Genomic DNA, 20457 nt, shown 5'->3' with positions numbered 1-20457 from the left:
TGGCCTTGTTTATGGGTTTAGGTTTTCTCAAGACCCAGATTTTAAAACTATGGATTGTCCCACCCTTGAAAACTTTGCTGAGCTTTGGACAGATTAGCTTTTAAAGTGACTAAACTTCAGGATGGGGGGTAGAATTTCTGCAGGGGTTCTTCTGATCTCCCGTCTTAACATCGGCAGAAGATTGGTGGAAATCCTTGAAGAAATAATGAAATCCCCATGGAAATTCTATCTCTGTGTATTAATCCAAAGAGCAGATCATAGAACCATTTAGCACAGAAGGAGGCCATTCAGCCCACCATGCTGGTTCTCTGAAAGAGCTACCTAATTAGTCCCACTGCCCTGCTCTTTCCCCGTAGCCCTGCAAATTTTTCCTTTTTAAGTATATTATGGTCACTTTGAACATTTTCTTTCTCCTGAAGAGAGGAACCTGAACCCTAAAGCAGCTTGTCTGAAAAGAAGAGAGGAGGAAAAAGTGTCAACAGATCCACCGCCACTCTCCCTTGCAGGAGTCCACCCGAATATGGGAGACACATCTAACCATATGGGCCCAATGTGAAAAGAGGTAATTGAAATTATGTTAGCTTCAGCTGCTTTGTGAAAGGATGATAGCAGCCAATATATTATAAATTCACTCAACTATAACAGATTAGAAATGCACAGTATATACTCCTACTTTGTAAAATGTCAACTTTTGCTTCTGTCAGAAAATACGTGGGGAGATTTGTTAATTAATTGTCTGACCCCATTTTTTGTTCCATCCCTGTACACTTCAGAATTTTATACAACCGTTCTTTCTCACTAATGCCTTCCATGACTTCCCTCTGCATCCATGTTGATTTAACTTTCCAATTTTGTGCTGGGCTTGTTTCTGCAAAATATCCTGTTAAAACACTTGAATTTTTCCTCTATGGCCTTCCCTATAAATAGATATTTCTTTTTTCTTACGTTCATATACCACTGTATCCCCTCAAAGTCTGCTCTCTTGGGATCCACTTTCTTAATAGTTTTGATTCTGTCTTCATTTCAATCTTAAAATTAACAACTTTATGATCACTAAAGAGCAAATGTTCCCTTACTTCAACTTACTTTATTCCTCCATCCTCAGTAGTCAAGGCCCAATATTACCAATATTACCTGCTCCCTTGTGGGTTTCCTCACCTGTTGTTAAAAAAAAATTCTTGAAGTACTTTAATGAACTCTCTTATACATACAGATTGCCCCCGCTATCAACATCAGGAAGATTAATATTGCCAATGATTACAACTGGGGCCTTAGCACTAATCTTTTTATGACCTCACACAGCAGTCCATCCACCTCTGTTTTATTTTGTGATAGATTGAAACATATTAGTCACCAGTGTAGAACAGAATAAGAAATACTCCGTTATGGTGGAACAGTGGTAAAGTACAGCCCACAGCAGATGATTGGAAGTCAATTCTGTGTTCAAATGTTGTTTAAGTCAGTAGTGTGGTTTCACAGAATAGTGGTGCAGTAACACATTATGCCAGGTAGTGGAAGCACAGATTTGTCCAAACACAAAAAGGTTCAAGTCTTAGTCATCACTGGGAAAATTGCAGAGCAGAAGTGAGGTGCTTTCCACAGGAAGAAAGGAGTGAGAAATGGAAGAGCAAGCTACTGTCTCCAGGCCACTCCTGTACACTTTTGAATCATATAATATTACAGAAACAGGCCATTTGGCTCATCATGTCTGCACTGGTGTTGTTAACCATATGAGCCACCTAGTCTTATCCCATGAATAGCTGGTTTGAGAGGAACGGAAACAGGTCACTTGCTGTCCTCTTGGTGATGAAGAAGAATCTAAAGAGTAAAAATAAATGATGATCCACATAGAACAATGAACTATATAGTTGAGACACAGTTAAAAAATAAAGTGAGAGGAGCGACTAATAAAAACAAATTAAATTGCCAGTTCAGCAATGTGCATAGCATCTGAAATAAAACAGGGGAACTGGAGGCAATAATTCGTAGCAAGGAACCAGATATAGAAGGTATAACTGAAACCTGGCTACATGAAGAGCAGGACTGGCAATTAAATATTGCACGTTATACCATATTTATAAAGGATAGGGAAGGAAGAAGGGAATGGAGTAGCTGTACTAATTAAAGATAACAGTAGAAAAAAGAGACATAACTAACAGAAAGATAGAAACAGAATCTATATGGGTTGAGATAAAAGATACGATGGGATCGATCATGCTAATAGTGGGAGATGAAGAAAGAAATATGTAAGCAAATCAATAACATGAGTAAAGGACTCATAGGAGATTTCAACTGTCCATAAATAAACTGGCAAAAAGAGTTGGGGAAAAGGGAATGGTGTTTTTACCTTGTGTTCAGGACTCCTTTCTTACCCAGTATGTAAGAAGCCCAACCAGAAAGGAATCACTGGATCTAGTAATTGGAAATGAACCAGAACAAATACAAGAAATAAGCCTGGGGAACATCCAGGTAATAGCAATCACAACATAATAAGGTTTAAGATAAAGATCGAGAAGGACATAAGTAAGACAAAGTAATAGATTGGGGAAAAAATGATTTTGAGGGCATGAGAATGGAACTAGGGAAAATAAACTGAAAAATAATATTGGCAAACAAAGAGATTGAACAGCAGTGGGAAATATTTAAAACGATGATTGGGTAAATTGGAATCAAAGATTGGCAGGCAAAACTGTAATTGAACAATGGGCAGCCTTTAAAGAGGAGATGGTTCGGGTACAGTCTAGGTACATTCCCACGAGGGAGAAAGGTAGGGCAACTAAAGCCAGAGCTCTCTGGATGACAAAAGAGATAGAGAGTAAGATGAAGCAGAAAAAAGGGGTGTAGTACAGATGTCACGTTGATAACACAAGTGAGAACCAGGCTGAATATAGAAAGTTCAGAGTGGAAATGAAAAAGGAAATAAAAGGGGCAAAGAGAGAGTATGAGAATAGACTGGTGGCCAACAGAAAAGGGAATCCAAAGGTCTTCTTTAGGCATGTAAACAGTAAATGGGTTGTAAGGGGAGGGGTGGGGCTGATTGGACACCAAAAAGCAGATCTGCTCATGGAGGCAGAGGGAATGGCCGAGGTACTAAATGAGTACTTTGCATCGGTCTTTGCTAAGGCAGAAGATGCTGCCAGAGTCTCAGTAAAGGAAGATGTAGTTGAGATACTGGATAGGCTAAAAATTGATAAAGAAGAGGTACTAGAAAGGCTAGCTGTACTTAAAGTAGAAAAGTCACCCGGTCTGGATGGGATGCACCCTAGGTTGCTGAGGGAAGTACGGGTGGAAATTGTGGAGGTACTGGCCACAATCTTCCAAATATCCTTAGATACAGGGGTGGTGCCAGGGGACTGGAGAATTGCAAATGTTACACCATTGTTCAAAAAAGGGTGTAAGGATAAACCCAGCAACTATAGGCCAGTCAGTTTAACCTCGCTGGTGGGGAAACTTTTAGAAACGATAATCCGGGACATAATTAGCAGTCACTTGGACAAGTGTGGATTGATTAGGGAAAGCCAGCTCAGATTTGTTAAAGGCAAATCGTGTTTAACTAACTTGATAGAATTTTTTGATGGGGTAGCAAAGAGGGTAGATGAGGGCAATGCAGTTGATGTGGTGTATATGGACTTTCAAAAGACATTTGATAAAGTGCCGCATTATAAATTGAAGCCCATGGAATAAAAGGGGCAGTAGCGGCATGGATACAAAATTGGCTAAGTAACAGGAAACAGAGAGTAGTGATGAACGGTTGTTTTTCGGATTGGAGGGAGGTGTACAGTGGTGTTCCCCAGGGGTCGGTACTAGGCCCACTGCTTTTCTGATATATATTAATGACTTGGGTGTACAGGGCACAATTTCAAAATTTGCAGATGATACAAAACTTGGAAGTGTAGTGAACAGTGAGGAGGATAGTGATAGACTTCAAGAGGATATAGATAGGCTGGTGGCATGGGCGGACACGTGGCAGATGAAATTTAACGCAAAAAAATGCAAGGTGATACATTTTGATAGGAAGAATGAGGAGAGGCAATATAAATTAAAGGGCACGATTCTAAAAGGGGAACAGCAACAGAGAGTTCTGGGGTATATGTGCACAAATCATTGAAGGTGGCAAGGCAGGTTGAGAAAGTGGTTAAAAAAGCATATGGGATCCTGTGCTTTATAAATAGAGATATAGAGTACAAAAGCAAGGAAGCCATGATGAACCTTTATAAAACACTGGTTCAACCACAACTGGAGTATTGTGTCCAGTTCTGGGCACCGCACTTTAGGAAAGATGTGAAGGTCTTAGAGAGGGTGCAGAAGAGATTTACTAGAATGATTCCAGGGATGAGGGACTTTAGTTACGTGGATAGACTGGAGAAGCTGGGGTTGTCCTCTTTGGAACAGAGAAGGTTGAAAGGAGATTTGATAGAGGTATTCAAAATCACGAAGGGTCAGACAGAGTAGATAGAGAGAAACTGTTCCCATTGGCAGAAGGGTCAAGAACCAAAGGATATAGATTTAAGGTGATTGGCAAAAGAATCAAAGGTGACATGAGGAAAAACTTTTTTACACAGCGAGTGGTTATGATCTGGAATGCACTGCCTGAGGGAGTGGTGGAGGCAGATTCAATCATGGCCTTCAAAAAGGAACTGGATAAGTACTTGAAAGGAAAAAAATTGCAGGGCTACGGGGATAGGGCGAGGGAGTGGGACAAGCTTGATTGCTCTTGCATAGAGCCGGCATGGACTCCATGGGCCGAATGGCCTCCTTCCGTGCTGTAACCTTTCTATGATTCTATGATCAATAAAGTCCAGGCAAAATATATTCCATTAAAAAACAAGAACAAACTAGCCAATAATGAAATACCATGAATGAATAAAGACATATGGTCAAAATTGAAACTCAAGAAAAAGGCATACTCTAAGTACATAGACAATAAAGGGGAGGATGACGAATGTGAATATGAGGAGGTTAGGAAAGAAGTAAAAAAAAACAATTAGGAAGGCAAAGAGGAACTACGAAAATAAATTATCAAAGAAATAAAAAGAAATAGTAAAGTATTGTACAGACACATAAATAACAAAAGAAAAGTCAGAATAGAGATAGGGCCAATAAGGGATGCACAAGATAAACTCTCAGGTAACACAGCGAAATTGCAGAAATGTTGAACAATTACTGTGCCAGAGAGACTAACAAAATGGACATGATATTAGAAGAAGAGATCAAAAAACATATAAAAACATTAAATATTAAATAATTACTTTGCCACAGAATTTATCAGGGAGAGTAACATGGTTGACATGACATTAGAAGAAATCAAAAAAATTGTAAAAACATTTCAGATAGAAAGGGGGGAGATAATTGATAAACTAATCTAACTGGTCCGGATGGATTGCATCCACGCATATTAAAACTAATCTAACTGGTCCGGATGGATTGCATCCACGCATATTAAAAGAACCTAGGGAAGAGATAGCAGAGGCACTATTACAGATATATAAAATTCATTAGAAAAGGGAATAGTGTCAGAGGACTGGCGGACAGCTAAATTTATACCTATATTTAAAAAGGGAGATAGAACAAGTTCAGGGAACTATAGACCAGTTAGCTTAACACCTATGTAATGTGTATAGCACTATGAGAGAAGGAAAATATAGAGTGCAGTGGGGTCCATGGTTTGTACTGAACTAGTCTGTAAACGGGTCTGTTACAGTTAGCCTTAGGCTACAGAGGGGAAATAATAACCACAGTTCTTACTGATTGCTGTCCACTGACAGTCCTCTTCCCTTGGTGGAAAGTCCATGTATGGACATTGAGCTAGGATAGGATGGGGCTCAGCAACGATGCCCACCCAAGTCATAAAGTTTGCCAACACTCACTTCCAGGTTCACACGTGAAGAATGGATAATTGGGCAAGGACCAGAGAATTTTGAGTCACCACCTTCAGGTAAGAGGCAAAATGAAGTAGGGAATAAAATGAAGTATATACATATCATTGATTAACCTTTTTTTCTTCTTTTTATAGGCCCATGGTGCCAGATCAACAAAAATAAGTGAGAGACCACTTCCTTGATAACTGTATTATCTTACAACAATGTAAACACTCTGCCCAATCCCCTTTTTTTGTAAAATGGAGACACATTAAAAGCAGTCACGAAAATGAATCACAGACGAGAGAGAGAAAGAGCGAGGAAAAAGAGAATACTGCATTCCCAACAAGCAAAGTACGACTTGGGGGACAAACTCTAAACATATCATTCAGAATGTTGAGCAGTATGTTGCAAGCTGTTAATGTACAGCCTAGAGACTGAATGGCAATCTTCTCCACACTGTGGAAAATGCATTTGTGCCTGAACTTCTGTAAAAAAATAAAATTAAAAAAAAATCAATTTGTAGGTTGAAAAAAATATTTATTTGAAATCGTAACCTTGCAATAATGAAAAGTGTACTTCTGATAAAAAAAAAGGAAAAAAAATACAGTTTAACATTATTTTGTTTTGTTGGTGTTCTAGTCAGCTAGTGTTTGTTCTCTGGAGAGAGTGAAGCTTTGCTGCCCGTCTACATCCAGTATTCACAAAAACCAGCAACTGTCCTAATGGTAACTTAGGTGATGACTGCTTAGCCATTCCTTTGTCTGCATGGGAGTAACGGATGGAATAATGGGCCTGTTGGTAATGTAATCCGTATCTATATTGCGATGCCTGTGTTTTTTTTTGTGATTTTTAATTCCTTTCATTTTCCTGCAGTTATATAGTATTTGATGGAAAATAGGTCACACCCTCTGCCTTTTAGAAAGACTTGTTTATATTGGAAACTAAAATATAGTATCAACATGAAAACTTTCTGTATTCAAATGTGATATTATGGCTGTAGTCATCATGGCTACTGTGTGGAACCTAACAAAAATGAGTAGTTTGGGATACAAAATTCATGATGGTGGCACCGTTACTAAATTAAATTGGTTCCTTTTGGAGCCGGGCAGATCACTGTCTCTAGGGATAAGGTAGTAAGTGGAAGCTTCCCTCAATAGCTCAGTGGGTAATGGCACTGCTTTGTGGAACTGAGACCAAGAATGTCCCCAGGCTCAATCTGTGGTCTTTGCTCAGTTAGCTGATCTCAACTAGGGCGATGGTATGGGTGCTACAATTGGCCTTTGTGCTCCTAGACTGGAGGAGGGAAAAATCAACCAGGATTCCCACCCCCAATCACTAGCCAGTGAACTGTGCTGGAAAATCCACATGTGTGGATGTTAGATTTGACTGCGATCCCCTTCATGATAGAATGGGTTGCTGAAATTCACTACCTGGGCTCACCGCTTCAGTGAGGTAGCCAGTGCCCATCAAACTGTGACCCAGAATTGAGTTGACCTTTAGGTGAGTAGGGGCGAAAACATAGGAAGTGGAGAACGAGACATCATAACAGTCAGTTATGGATAAGTATATGGAAACCCTAAAGTAACTGTAAATGGAGGTTTTCACTATAATAGATACAAAATATTATAACGTCAGAATTATCCATTTGCGTTCCATTTTTACCATGATATCTAATACTGTATGTGTGTGGTGTGTGTATATAATAATAGTTTTTAAAATTTCTACTCCATGTGACTGGTGTGACTTATGCTCCTGGATGAGGAACAGAAGAAAGCCTGCAATCCAACCTTTGATTTATTGTAAGTGTTCTGGTTACAGAAGCTTTCCATATAGGTTTTTAAGCATTTGTACTAAACCTGGATGATAATATAGCTCTGCGCAGAGGTTTCCCTACGATCAATCTGAAGAGTCAGCTTAGTTCTATGCATGTCAGGAGTAGTGAAAACAAGTGCTTTAGGCAGGTTTACTGCAGACATATTTATGCAATGTAACGTGAAGTAGCAGCTTACTTCTACGTATAAAGAAAGTTAGGTTATTAAAGCAAATGTGCTTGTTTAAAACAAACAAGAGCTGCACACTTACGCACACATGCTGACCATCTCAGTGCACAGTTGTTGCACAAGTTGCATTTTCTCTGTGAGGATGTTATATAAAAAAAGTGATAAATCTAGACAATTTTTTTAAAAATTCAGTCCCTGTTGATTCAAATCTGTTCATTTTGAACCAGGAAATAGTTAGAATCTCTGTGACTGAACTGGAACGATGCTGAAGGTGTAATTTACCCCTTCCAATGGTTCCTAGTCTAAGTTCAGTTCTGTGCTGGTTGGGAATTCTAGGAGCCAGCACAATTTACAGTAAACTTCTATCTGTCGTCCTCCTGGTGGACAGATTTTAGTACTGACTCGGGAATTGAATCATTTAGGGCTGCTCCAGAATGACCTTAAACAGGTCTTGTGATGAGGAGTAATTCGTTATTAAGATTTTCATCAGCAGAAATGTCAGAGTCCAAACCAGATCTCACCCAGCACGGTTCCCTGTCTGGGTCCAGACTTGGTAAAAGATTACAACTTAGTGATCCAAGTTCCGAACTGACTGGATTTTAGAGGTTTGGGAACCATATAGTAAACTTGTACCTAGACCCCCGTCCCTCGCTAGGTTGGTACAGGTTCATTAGTGGCTTTGAAGTTATGATCTATCTAGACTGCTGGTACAAAGATCAGTACCAGCACACATATTCAGTAAATGCCAGCTGCACGAGCCTGGCATTATAGCCAGTCTACTGTTAGTTGGAAGGAGTCTTATTTTCCATCAAATAGTGTATCTATGGGGAACTAGGCAAGACACCTTAGATTTTTCCTGAAACAGGTCTCTTTAACCCTTTGAGCACTGCAGTAACATTTCTCCATTAAAATCCGACAGCTTTATCCCAGACTTAAAGTGCGTTGAGAGATATCCTCAGAGTCGTTGCATTCCCTGTTTGTTTTTAGTTCCCCATTAATTTTGCCTTCTCTTCCAATGCACACAATGTTGCATTCCTTGTGCCAAGTTGGCATGCAGGTGACTTGCTCCCAGGCCTCTGCCAATGCTGATTTATAAGCGATCATTTTGAGTGGTTCAAAATCAAAAGTGGGGTGACTCACCTATTAGTCCGCTCCCTCTGTGGAAGGAGTTGCTTAACCCGCTCTTTTCCCAATGAACAAGACTACAATCAGCATCTCACAGTCTGTAAATCCAATGCACAGTCTGTTGTTAATGCACCAACCTACTTTTCCAGTAGGGTACTGCGCCTTTATATATTTCTTCTTCCAAATTTCCCCATTATGCCGTTAGAAAGTTACGGAAAATTATATTTTCAGTTCTCACACAAAAGAAAAGTTTGTATTTTGAAAGCTGCAAAACGTCTTTCTGTGCTCAAAGGGTTAAAGTCAAAGAATGTAGAGATTGTTGTGGTATTGATCGTGGTATCAACAGCCATTGAAAGCATGTTCCATTTATCAGATCATAATTAAAGAAATTAAATGCAGTTGAATCCCGATGAACGCATAACACGTTTGCCAACAAACATTACCCTTGGATCAGAACTTCTACATCATGGGAGTGGATGGGAATGAAACATGGGGCATTTTAACCCTTGGCTCAGGTATGCGCTTATCCAGATTCTACTGTATCGGGTACCTGGGAGAGAGCTCAGGCCACTGTAAATCACATATAAATCTTATAGTCAAAAACAGCCAGACATTAGAACACTCTTTTGCTACCCACTGCACATACCGCATGGAAATCTGAATGTGCTGAAAAAAACTTATCATGGAATGCTTGAATTTGGCATTGCGCCTAGCCCAGAAACGAGGCACATTTCCATGCACCAAGTGCTGAGGGAAATGAAACTGTCCGCAACACAAAGGATTAAAATGTAACCATTTCATCGATCAGCGCCGAAAGCAATTATAGCAACACTGCCTGCTAAAATATTTTAAAGCGGTTACTATTTAAGATTCTCTTTGTTTTCTTTTTTTTCCAAAAAAAAGTACTGTAGTAGATTAGAGACAAAAAAGTAGCGATGATTATCGATAGTGGACATGCAGCTTGCGACATTGACAAGAGCAGCAAGGTCTAGAAGTCTGAGCAGAAAATAAAGAGGCTTCGAAGAACTTGTTAGTTTTCTAGTGTTTCTTTAAAGAACTTAGCAATAACGAACGAGAAAGTGTGCATTATTTGTGAAGAACGCTGACCAGCATTAGTTTATGCATGAGGTGAAGCTTGGAAAAATCATAGCGACTATCAACATAAAAGGGGTTTCATATATTGTACATAGTTTTTAAAAAAATCCCACAAATATTCATAATATAGATTTTGTTATATTAAACCTGATGAAAGTAAGCATTAATGTGGGAGTTGGGGAAAAAAATGTCATTATTGGTAATCTGTTTTTTTTGTTGTTTACATTCTTGTGCAGAGAGCACATACACTAGTTTGGAGGGCGGGGGGAGGTGGTTTATGCTCTTAAAATATCTTTTTTTTTTAAAACAACAGCACTGGAATTTTAGTGTATGTGCGTGGCCTGAAAATTCTCTTAGTGTAACGCTTACCGAACTATTGGGAGCCTGTATTTCCTACACTTTGTGTAGACTTGAAACATTCCTGCCAGTAATATGGCCTCTACCCCAAGTGGAGTTTCAAAAGAAAGTCATGCCTTGGTGTAAAAAGGCAAATAAAAAAGGAAGAGAAAATGTTTCCATCTCCTCTCCCTGTTGGTAATTAACCATCACTTTAAAAAAAATTGCAAAAATGTGTGTATTATATGCAGCAACAGGCAAATTTTGCAGCTGTGTTTAAATTCTTTGTGTAACAGCTAAAAGTTATATTTTTACATGTAGACTTAAAAGTCATTTTGTGTTTTTTGAATATGTCATGAGGTTTTTGCTTTTAAAAAGAAAAACAATGGAATCCCTGTGGTTTAAAAAATGTCTCAAGTTTAAATGAGATAGTAAAATTTCAAGTAGCATTGTCAAGGAATTTTACAAGCACACAATATATTTCTGGAAACTTATTTCAAAAATGGAACAAAATAAGGTATTTGCAATTTATTGCCTACTAAATGTTTTATCTAAATCATTCTTTGTGCTGTTTGTTGGAATATTGTTGATAATGATTACATTTGTGAGTGTACAGGGTTTCAGTACTTTGATGGGCAGTTTATGAAACTTTTAAATACATGGATGTGGATCAGGTAAACTCTTGATTTCTTTTTAAAGCTATGAATTAGAAAGGAACAAAATCAGTTGACTGAAATAAAGCTGAAATGCGTTACTTTCTAATGTACTCCTCCTAATGTGCTTTATATATAGAAAGAGCACAGTGCCTCAGACAAGCCAACATCAATTGAAGACGACAATAATCTAATCTTTTAGCGGGGACTGAAATGTTGTTACTCTTTTAGCCACTGTTTACTCAAGAAGAATAATAGTAAAAAAACTGAGATTGATAGATTTTTGTTAGGTAAGGGTATTAAGGGGTATGGAACCAAGGCAGGTAAATGGAGTTAAGGTACAGATCAACCATGATCTAATTGAATGGCAGAACAGGTTCAAGAGGCTGAATGGCCAACTATGTTCCTTCCCATGTTCCTAAAGTACATTGGGTACAAATGAATGGAAGTTGACTAGTTAAGGGCTAACTGCTATAGTGTGAAGAACTGCACAATTAAACAATGTAAGGTAAGCGTGATGTGCCTACAAAGCCCGGACGTCTGTCTATCTGCAGTCAGGTGTAGGTGAAAGATGCAACAACGCTGAGTATAGCGAACCAGTTGAGACCTGATTCGGCCTGTAGTCACAATGATTAACCCCTCAGCAATTTTCACATTCTAAATGGTATGGACTCCTGATAATAAGATAACATCTCTAGATTGAAGAAGTCGTCTTCTAGTAGGTTTCTGCTTTCATCTCTTGACAGCATCAGGTGTCAAAGATGATCGGAGTTGGTGTAGTTTACATTTTAAGTAGAGGAGGTAATGGGGTGATTATTTCAAATTCCAAATGGATTCTCATCATTTAAAGATGAATCTGACAGGAACAAAGTGGCTAAAGACATACAACGACGCATGTAGTCATGTATTGATGGGTATAGTAATTTTATATGACATCAGCTGAGCTGCTTTGTGTATCTAAAATGGTCAGGCAAATAGAAACTTCCTTTAAGTATATATTCTTACTAACTACACTGTAACAACATTCCGTTAGTCTTGAGATAAAGAGTAATAATAAATTGGGGGAGGTTAAGCCAGAATTTAAAAAGATGGTGTAGCTTACATTGAGCATATGTTTAAGGGAGTACTGTTTGCATCCAGAGGTCCAACTTTCAAATTTAGTTCAGGGAAGGATAGTGAATCTCTTTCCTTTGATTGTTTGTGATCTTGAATAGAATGAGCTCTAAAAACATACTGCTGCAAAGATATTGTGGCATCACTGATAATGAGTGACAATATAAAGGAGTTTAATAGACAAAGCAATTGTTTAGGGACATTTTTGTTTGAGCAGGTGACACAAAAATGATTTTGCTGACTCGTGACCGAGCATATGCAATTCTTTTGTTGATTTAGTTGGGCATGCATTCCATGTGCTATCATCTGAGGCATTATTTGGTTAGGCATGTGCAAAAGAGTTGTAACATTTTAATTGTTATAAAGATGTCAGTGTATCATCATGCTATAAGTGAACTAAACCAGTAGGTTAGCAAACAGTGAAGCTAACCTACTGATAAGTGTGTACAAATTCAAGACCTTACCACTTTTAGGTTCTTAATGGATCCACTTCCCTGTCTATATCAGTTCAGAAACTGAATCAAACTGCTCACCCATCATTACCCATTGTCTTCAATGTAGCTGTAATTAACACTAACGCCTATAAACTGTCAATTGAACCAGTGATGCAATTTGTAAATTTATCCAGTCTTCCGATTTTTTTTTTAAATTTTGTTTTGTTTTTCTTTTTTTTCCTTTGTTAACTTGTTTTTTTGTATCAGGCAAGCAAATGTTTTTTTTTTAAATGACAGAAGTGAACACTCTCCAGAAATGATTTAGCATTTGGTATGAACAAGCACAAACATTAGCCAATTATAGCTGACTGGAAAAAATATCTAGATAAAATTTTTAAAAAAGGAGACGTAATTCCAATACAATGGGGCACCAAGGCTTTTATGAGCCCACTTTTACAGACATTTTTCTCATGGACTCTTATTCATCTTGTGCAGTGCTGGTTTACCATGCTCATTTCAAGTATTATAGACATATGTAATGGTGAGAATATGAACTGTGGCCTTTTTCATTCTTGTACTTGTGATGCAATTAAGTGAAGAGAAAAGCAGAGAATTACCATGTATCAGTGCCTGGCTTTTTGTTATAAAGCTTCTTTTGTCTAGTGCTCTTTTTGCTATGAAATAGACTGTAGTACACCCTATAAAAGCTAAATTTAAAGAAAAAAAATATATTTGGCTTATTTTTCGCAGGAGCAATCCTTTTATACCATGGATCTTGAAAAAAAATTCTCGGATTCTGAATATTTCTCTTTGTAGATTTTTGGAATCATTCTGAGTAAAAGTTTGTTACTTTATTTTACTATTTAAAAGATGTTATTTTACCATGTGTTACTGAGATGAACTGTACGGTAGCGTTTTAGTTGTAAGTCGCATGATGTCGCGACTACACATACCTGCAGCAGTGAAAAAAAAAACCTATTTCACCTTTTTCCCATTTGTGTGGCTCGAGTGCCTCAACTTTTCATGTTTTTTTGGTGTTTTTCAGATTTGTAGAAATGTCCGAACAGATTGTTTGCTGGAGTATTCAAAGGCCAGCTCGATGTAGGCCATTACCTGTTTATCATCAGTAGTTATTCCAAGCAGTCATGTACATGACAGTTCTGTAGCAATAAATGTGCCATTTTTATAACCTTATGTTTCATGTGTGTTTTATGCTCTTTATGTGATCCTGGTACTGTTCAGGGTTTGAAGAACTATATCTGTGCTGTGGAGCTTTTAGTGTTTCTAGTCCTCTGAAATCCAAGTTCTACCAGTAAAAAAAAACCACATGCTCTCTCTCACACACACAAACATACACTACTAGACTAACCACTCTAAGGTTTACATAAAACTGGGTTTTATTAAAACCCAAACTTGGTATCACCTAATCCCTACAATTTGACTTAATGGCATAGGTTTTCCAATCATAATGTTAACATAACCCATTCATTTCAATGGTTTCCATCGATCAGAAAGCCCAGGTGACCTTGACTTCCTTCTTACTCTTCTCAACTTTGTTGGTATCGTGTAATGTGGGCCTTGGCCTAGGTTTCTCAATTTTTAAACAAAATTCTTGTCACTGACTTAACACCTAATGTCTCTGCTGCCTCCTGTTGACTCACAACTTTGTGACCTGTGAAATTTCCCTGCATTTCTGACATATTCAAAGAAACACTTGACATTCCACCAATCACGGGGCAAGTCAGTACATACTTGAAAAACAGAACTAATAAATCACACACCAGGTGCTGCTTTCCCACAGGTGATTCATCCTCTCGTGTCAAATCCACAAAGAAAACCAAATCATCTCTCATGGCCCAGAACTGCAATTGCCTCCTCCTCTAGGTCTCGCAAAATAAAAAGTGTCAAACTACACCATTGCACAATCTGTGATAACATTTGAAATAATGCCTAAGGAGATGTAGCTATTATAAAGGAGGGCATAAATGTGAGCCTGTTTTATTCTTTCTCACTCTTTTCTGCTATGCAGTTTGTAATAGAATGCATTTTTTAACAAAGCACAATGTTTGTGGACTGGAAAACAGAGGGATTAGAATACTAACAAAATAGAAGTGCAAAGCCAAATTAATGCTGTGATTTGTCACTTTATTACGGGTATCAATCTATGGACAAGAAGCACTTTCTACATGGAGAAAATGTGGCCTAAAGGAGAACAAAAGTTTCTTTGAAGTACCTCAAAACTCAGTATTAATTTCTGCTTATAGTTCCTATGTTAGCAGTACTTAGTCTCTTTGTTAAAATGTAATGTCAATAACAACAACAACTTGCAATTATATAGTGCTTTCAACATTGAACAATGTTGCCCAACGCTTCACATAAATATAATCAGACAAAAATGGACACCGATCCAAAGAAGGAGATATTAGATGGGGTAACTGAAAGCTTGGTCAAAGGGGTAGCTTTTAAAGATGGCCTTAAGGGAGGTGGAGAGATTTAGGGAGGGAATTCCAGAGCATAGAGCCTACATTGCTGAAGGTATAGACACAAAGATGGGGTTAAGGGAATGGGGATGCATAAGAGGCCAGAGTTGGAGGAATGCAGATATTCTCAGAGGGTTGGTTGGACTGGAGGTTACAGAGATAGGAGCAACGTCATGGAGGTTTGAACATGAAGATGATAATTTTAAATTTGAGAAGTTGGGGGACCGGGTGCCAATCTAGGTCAGCGAGAACAGCAATGATGAGTGAGTGGGAATTAATGTGATATGGGAGCAGCAGTATTTTGGATGAGCTGAAGTTTATGGAACATAGGAGTAGTTAAGCCTTGATGTGTGATAAAGATGTGGATGAGGGTTTTGGCAGTGGATGTGCTGAGGCAGGAGCAGAGGCAGGTGATGTTCTGGAAGAGAAAGTAGGCAGTCTTCATGATGGAGAGGACATTGCATTGGAAGCCCAACTCGGGATCAAATAGGATGCTTGGGTTGCAAACAGTTTGGTTCAATCTGAGACAGGGAGGGGACGGAATTGGTGGCGAGAGTACAGAGTTTGTGGTTGGGGCCAAAGACAATGGTTTTAGTCTTCCCAATGTTTAACTGGAGGAAATTGTGGCTCATCCAGCACTGGATGTTGGAGAAGCAGATTGACAACACAAGAGGTAGTGGAGAAACAATGCTAGGTATCATCTGGGTACATGTGGAACCTAACTCCATGCCTTTGGATAATGTCACCAAGGGATATCACATAGATGAGGAAGAGGAGGGGGGCCATGTATGGATCCTTGAAGGACTCCAGAGGTCACTGTGCAGGGGTGGGAAGAGAAGCCATTGTTGGGGATACTCGGGCTACAATTGGATAGGTAAATGTGGAACCAAGCAAGTCCAGTCCCAATCAGCTGGACAATGGTGAAGGGGCCTTAGAGGAGGATGTTGTGGTTGAACATGTTAATAGCTTCAGATAAGGATGAGGAGGGATAGTGCACCACGGTCACAGTCACAGAGGATGCCATTTGTGACCTTGGGTTTAGGTTTGCCTAACATGCTTGGGGTCAATACTGTGATCATCTATGTTCAAGTTGTCTTGAAACCAAAGAATTTGGTTCTGATGTAAATCCAAGTCATGAAATTAATTACGTCCATCCCCATCCAAGGACAGCAAACCTAGATATACCTTGAACATAGATAATGTTTTTAATCCTTTTAAATGGATTGACAGTAGTGTTAAAATGTCAGGACCTACGAGTCTGGTTAACACTGGGGACCTCTGTATAGTCTTCTAGCTTAAGGACTTTGATGTTATTACACATGAGTTGGCATATAAGCTTTCTAAATGTGGCATCATCCTCTGCTAACCCAGCATGTCACTAGTTGTGGGCTAGTCCTTATCTGGGAACATCCTGCTGACTCTCAATTTGAAAGTGAAGGCAGAACTTCTGGCTTGTATTTGGAAGATGTGGGGAGAAGATATTGTGGATATCTCTCCGGGCTAAAACTGACCATAAGTTTTAGTCCAAGGTTGCCACTGTCCATAAGGCTGACATTCCTGTGTACTGTCTGGAACAAGACTACTTCTGTAGGTTGTCTTGTTGCCATAGTATTATGCCATTTTTTTTGGAGGCGGGAGATTGGATGATCCATGTTTGGATATGGTACAAAAGTATGGCAAGTAAATTCTGGCTTTGCTGCTTACTTGTGCTGGAGAGTAGAAGAAAGCGATAGAATACCATGGAGGTGGGACTATGCCAGCATTTGTAATAAAAGTGAAAACCCTCTATTAAAATGATAGGACTTATAGCGCTGGTGAAAACCCTGCATTAAAAATATAATGTTGGCATAGTCCTGCCTCCACACTATTCTCTTCCTTTCACTCTCTAGTCACACAAATAGAAAGCAGTACCCAGGAGGGCTGTGAACACAATCTTTAAAAAAAAAATAATAGAAAAAGGTGAGGAAAGAAAGGGAAAAAAAAGTGTGAGAGAATATATAAATATTAATAGGTCAGGCAGTATCTGTGGAGAAACAGAAGTCAGTCAGCCAACATTTCTGCTCTAAGACCCTTTCTCCAGAGTCCTGAGGAAAGGTCTTAGACCTGAAATGTTGACTGATTGCCTTCTGTTTCTCCACAGATGTTGCCTGACCTGCTGAGTACTTCCAGCTTTTTCTATTTTTGTTTTTAGATTCCAACAACTGCAGTATTTTGCTTTTTGTTTGTAAGTATTAATATATTTATACTAATGCTACATTCTATGACTTTGGTGTGAGGTGATTCCTTGGGAGTGAAACTGACTCATAACTGAAAATCTCAAGCCTAGGATTTGCCCCATGTTAAGAGCTCTCCAGAGAGAGAATCCCACAAAAATAAATGTAGGTCGCAGAGTGAACCTCCAAGTGACTGCACAAGCTAGCATTGCTGCCCATGAGATCTGTCAAACAAACTCTTTTCTATTGGGAAGAGCAAATGCACATTACAGCTCACGATGCCTTTCAGCTTCACACTTAGGTATTTCGACATAATTCATGGAGTATATTTGCTGCCTATTTTTCTTCCAAAATATAATATACAAAAATTAAAACAATGAACAATCAAAATGCTAAATAAAAAAAGATGGGGTGTAAGAATAATCAGAAGGGAGTGATAACGGCCCATATTTTGTCAGAAGATTGTATCGACATTAAGTACACTAGATTTTGAAAAAAAAAGCACTTACTTTCTTGAAATACATTTGTAAAAATTGTAAGCATGTGAGGAGCATGTAGACCCATCTCACACTGCTCACTTCTGATTAAACAGTTACATTTAGCCACTCATGATTACAACAACAACTTGCATTGATATAATGCTTTTAATGTAGTAAAACGCCCCTAGATGCTTCACAGGAGCATTATCAGACAAAAATCGACACTGAGACACATAAAGAGAAATTAGGACAGGTGACCAAAAGTTTGGTCAAAGAGATAGGTGTTAAGGAGCAACTTGAAGGAGGAGGGCGAGGTAGAGAGGCGGAGAGGTTTAGGGAGGGAATTCCAGAGCTTAGGGTCTACGCAGCTGAAGGCACAGCCGCCAACGGTGGAGCGAAGGAAATCAGGGATGCGCAAGAGGCCAGAATTGGAGGAGCACAGAGATCTCGGAGGGTTGTAGGGCTGGAGGAGGTTACGGAGATAGGGAGGGGTGAGGCCATGGAGGGATTTGAAAACAAGGATGAGAATTTTAAAATCGAGGGGTTGCTGGACCAGGAGCCAGTGTAGGTCAGTGAGCACAGGGGTGATGGGTGAACGGGACTTGATGCGAGTTAGGATGTGGGCAGCAGATTATACAGCAATTTAAAGAAAACAAAAGTCAGATAGATATATTTATGCAAACTATTAATACTTTTACGCAGACAATGTACAGAGGTAGCAGCTACTAGGTCAGGCTGTAACAGTGAGAATAATTTGATGACAGGAGATAAAAAGACCCATGTGCAGCAATGTGCTGAGAGGATTCTATGATTTATACAGTGCTGAAAGCCTCATGCTGTGCCTTCCACTGCTGAGGTAGCATCTATGTAGTGCATTCTAATTTTTTTAATAAGCCAGCAGATCTTTGCTAGCATCGCTCACAGCAAGTTGGAAATATATGCTGTTTTATAACAATAGGGGTGATGTCCCAAATAATGCACAATGTATTACCAGGGCCATTGATTTACAGTGACTGAAGAAGCCAAATTCTGTTTTTATTACTTGATATTTTGGGATTTTTACCCTTGCTTTGGGGATTAAATTCCACAACTATTTCCATTATTCTGTAAAAAATTTAAATGAGTGAAAGAAGAAAGATTTGCATTTATATAGCGCCTTTCATGACCTCACACCATCTCAAAGCGCTTTACAGCCAATGAAGTAGTTTTGAAGTGCAGTAGCTGATGTAATGTGGGAAATGTGGCAGCCAATTTGCACACAGCAAGCTCCCACAAACAGTACCGTGATAATGACCAGATAATCTGTTTTAGTGGTTTTGGTTGAGGGATAAATATTGGCCAGCACACCAGGAGAACTCCCCTGCTCTTCTTCGAAATAGTGCCATGGGATCTTTTACATTCACCTGAGAGAGTAGACGGGGCCTCAGTTTAATGTCTCATCCTGAAGACAGTAACTCCGACAGTGCAGCGCCCCCTTAGTACTGCACTGAAGTGTCAGCCTAGATTCTGGAGCGGTTCTGAACCCACAACCTTCTGACTCAGAGGCAAGAGTGCTACCAGTGAGCGACTGTTAACACTGTGGCCATTGCTATATATATTCCTGTACCTATTTTTACCCTTTACCTTGGTAAACATGGAGTATATACAGCAAGATGTCTCAGGTTCATGGTACCTGGAGTTTAGCTGTACTGGAGATGGCAGGTCTTCTGCTTTGATACCACTGGGGAGATGGACTGGGGTCTGGCAGAATATGAGTGAGGATCCAGGAGTTTAGCAACATTGGGATGGAGGTGCAGGAATTTAGCATCGTGGTTATGAGTGCCGTTCCTGATGCATTGTAAAGAAAGAACCTGGGTTTGACAGAATGGGGGGGAGGGGTGAAATCCGGTGGTCAGATTCCACTCTGTGTGTGTTTGCCTCTCTGGAACAGTAAATACATAGCTGCTTTAAGAGAAAGAACATGCATTCTATAGCACCTTCCATGTCCTCAGGATGTCCCAAAGTGTTTCACAGCCAATTAATTACTTTTGAAGTGCAATCACTGTGGTTATGTGGGCAAAAGTGGCGATGGATTTGTGCATAGCAATGTCCCACATTCAGCAATAAGATCAATGATCAGTTTCAGTAGTATTGGTTGAGAGATAAATGCTGGCCAGCACATTAGGGAAAATATCCCCGCCCTTCTTTAAATTGTAATCTTTAAATCCACCCGAATAGGTAGTCGGGGCCTCAGTTTAACTCCTCATCTGAAAAAGGGCACCTCTAACACTGCAACAATTCAGGGCCAGGACCCGTGCCTGAAAAAGGTGTTAGGCCCTTTTCATAAGCATGTGGATCAGGGAGGAGCACTCCTGCTTCTCCTGCTCCCACGTTAAAACTGAATACTCCTGCTCAGCCCCCACTCCGATTGCGACTTTGACCTCACCTGATCGCCACCACCACTCTTCCACCACCCCCCCCCCAACCCCGGACGACCGCCGTTACCCTCCATTCAGATCACCGCTACCCTCCCTATTAATTACAGCTATTCTCCCTCCTGATTGCCCCCCTTCCCAGGCTCCTTTATGGACTTACCTGAGGGCCGCTGCCGGTGATGTCCTGATCTTCTTCAGCGAACTGCCTGGAGACGCACATGAGGGGCTCAATTTTAGGGGGCAATTGTGGGTGT

General features: G+C 39.6%; 1 protein-coding gene across 13 annotated transcripts in view; it reads left to right on the top strand.

Moving 5' to 3' along the window:
- The window catches only part of LOC137321323 (transcription factor 4-like), a 534628-nt gene extending 520822 nt beyond the window's left edge, over positions 1 to 13806 (top strand). For all 13 annotated transcript variants that reach the window (XM_067983744.1, XM_067983725.1, XM_067983754.1 and 10 more), the window contains 2 exons: positions 420 to 562; positions 6014 to 13806. In XM_067983744.1, the coding sequence (XP_067839845.1) occupies positions 420 to 556 (137 nt within the window). In that variant the 3' untranslated portion in view covers positions 557 to 562; positions 6014 to 13806. The remainder of the gene's footprint in view (positions 1 to 419; positions 563 to 6013) is intronic.
- The last annotated feature ends 6651 nt before the right edge of the window (positions 13807 to 20457 follow it).

This window comes from Heptranchias perlo, chromosome 1, assembly GCF_035084215.1.
Source record: "Heptranchias perlo isolate sHepPer1 chromosome 1, sHepPer1.hap1, whole genome shotgun sequence".
Lineage (NCBI taxonomy): Eukaryota > Metazoa > Chordata > Chondrichthyes > Hexanchiformes > Hexanchidae > Heptranchias > Heptranchias perlo.
Note: the sequence above shows the minus strand (reverse complement) of the source record. Positions and strands in the feature narration are given on the sequence as shown.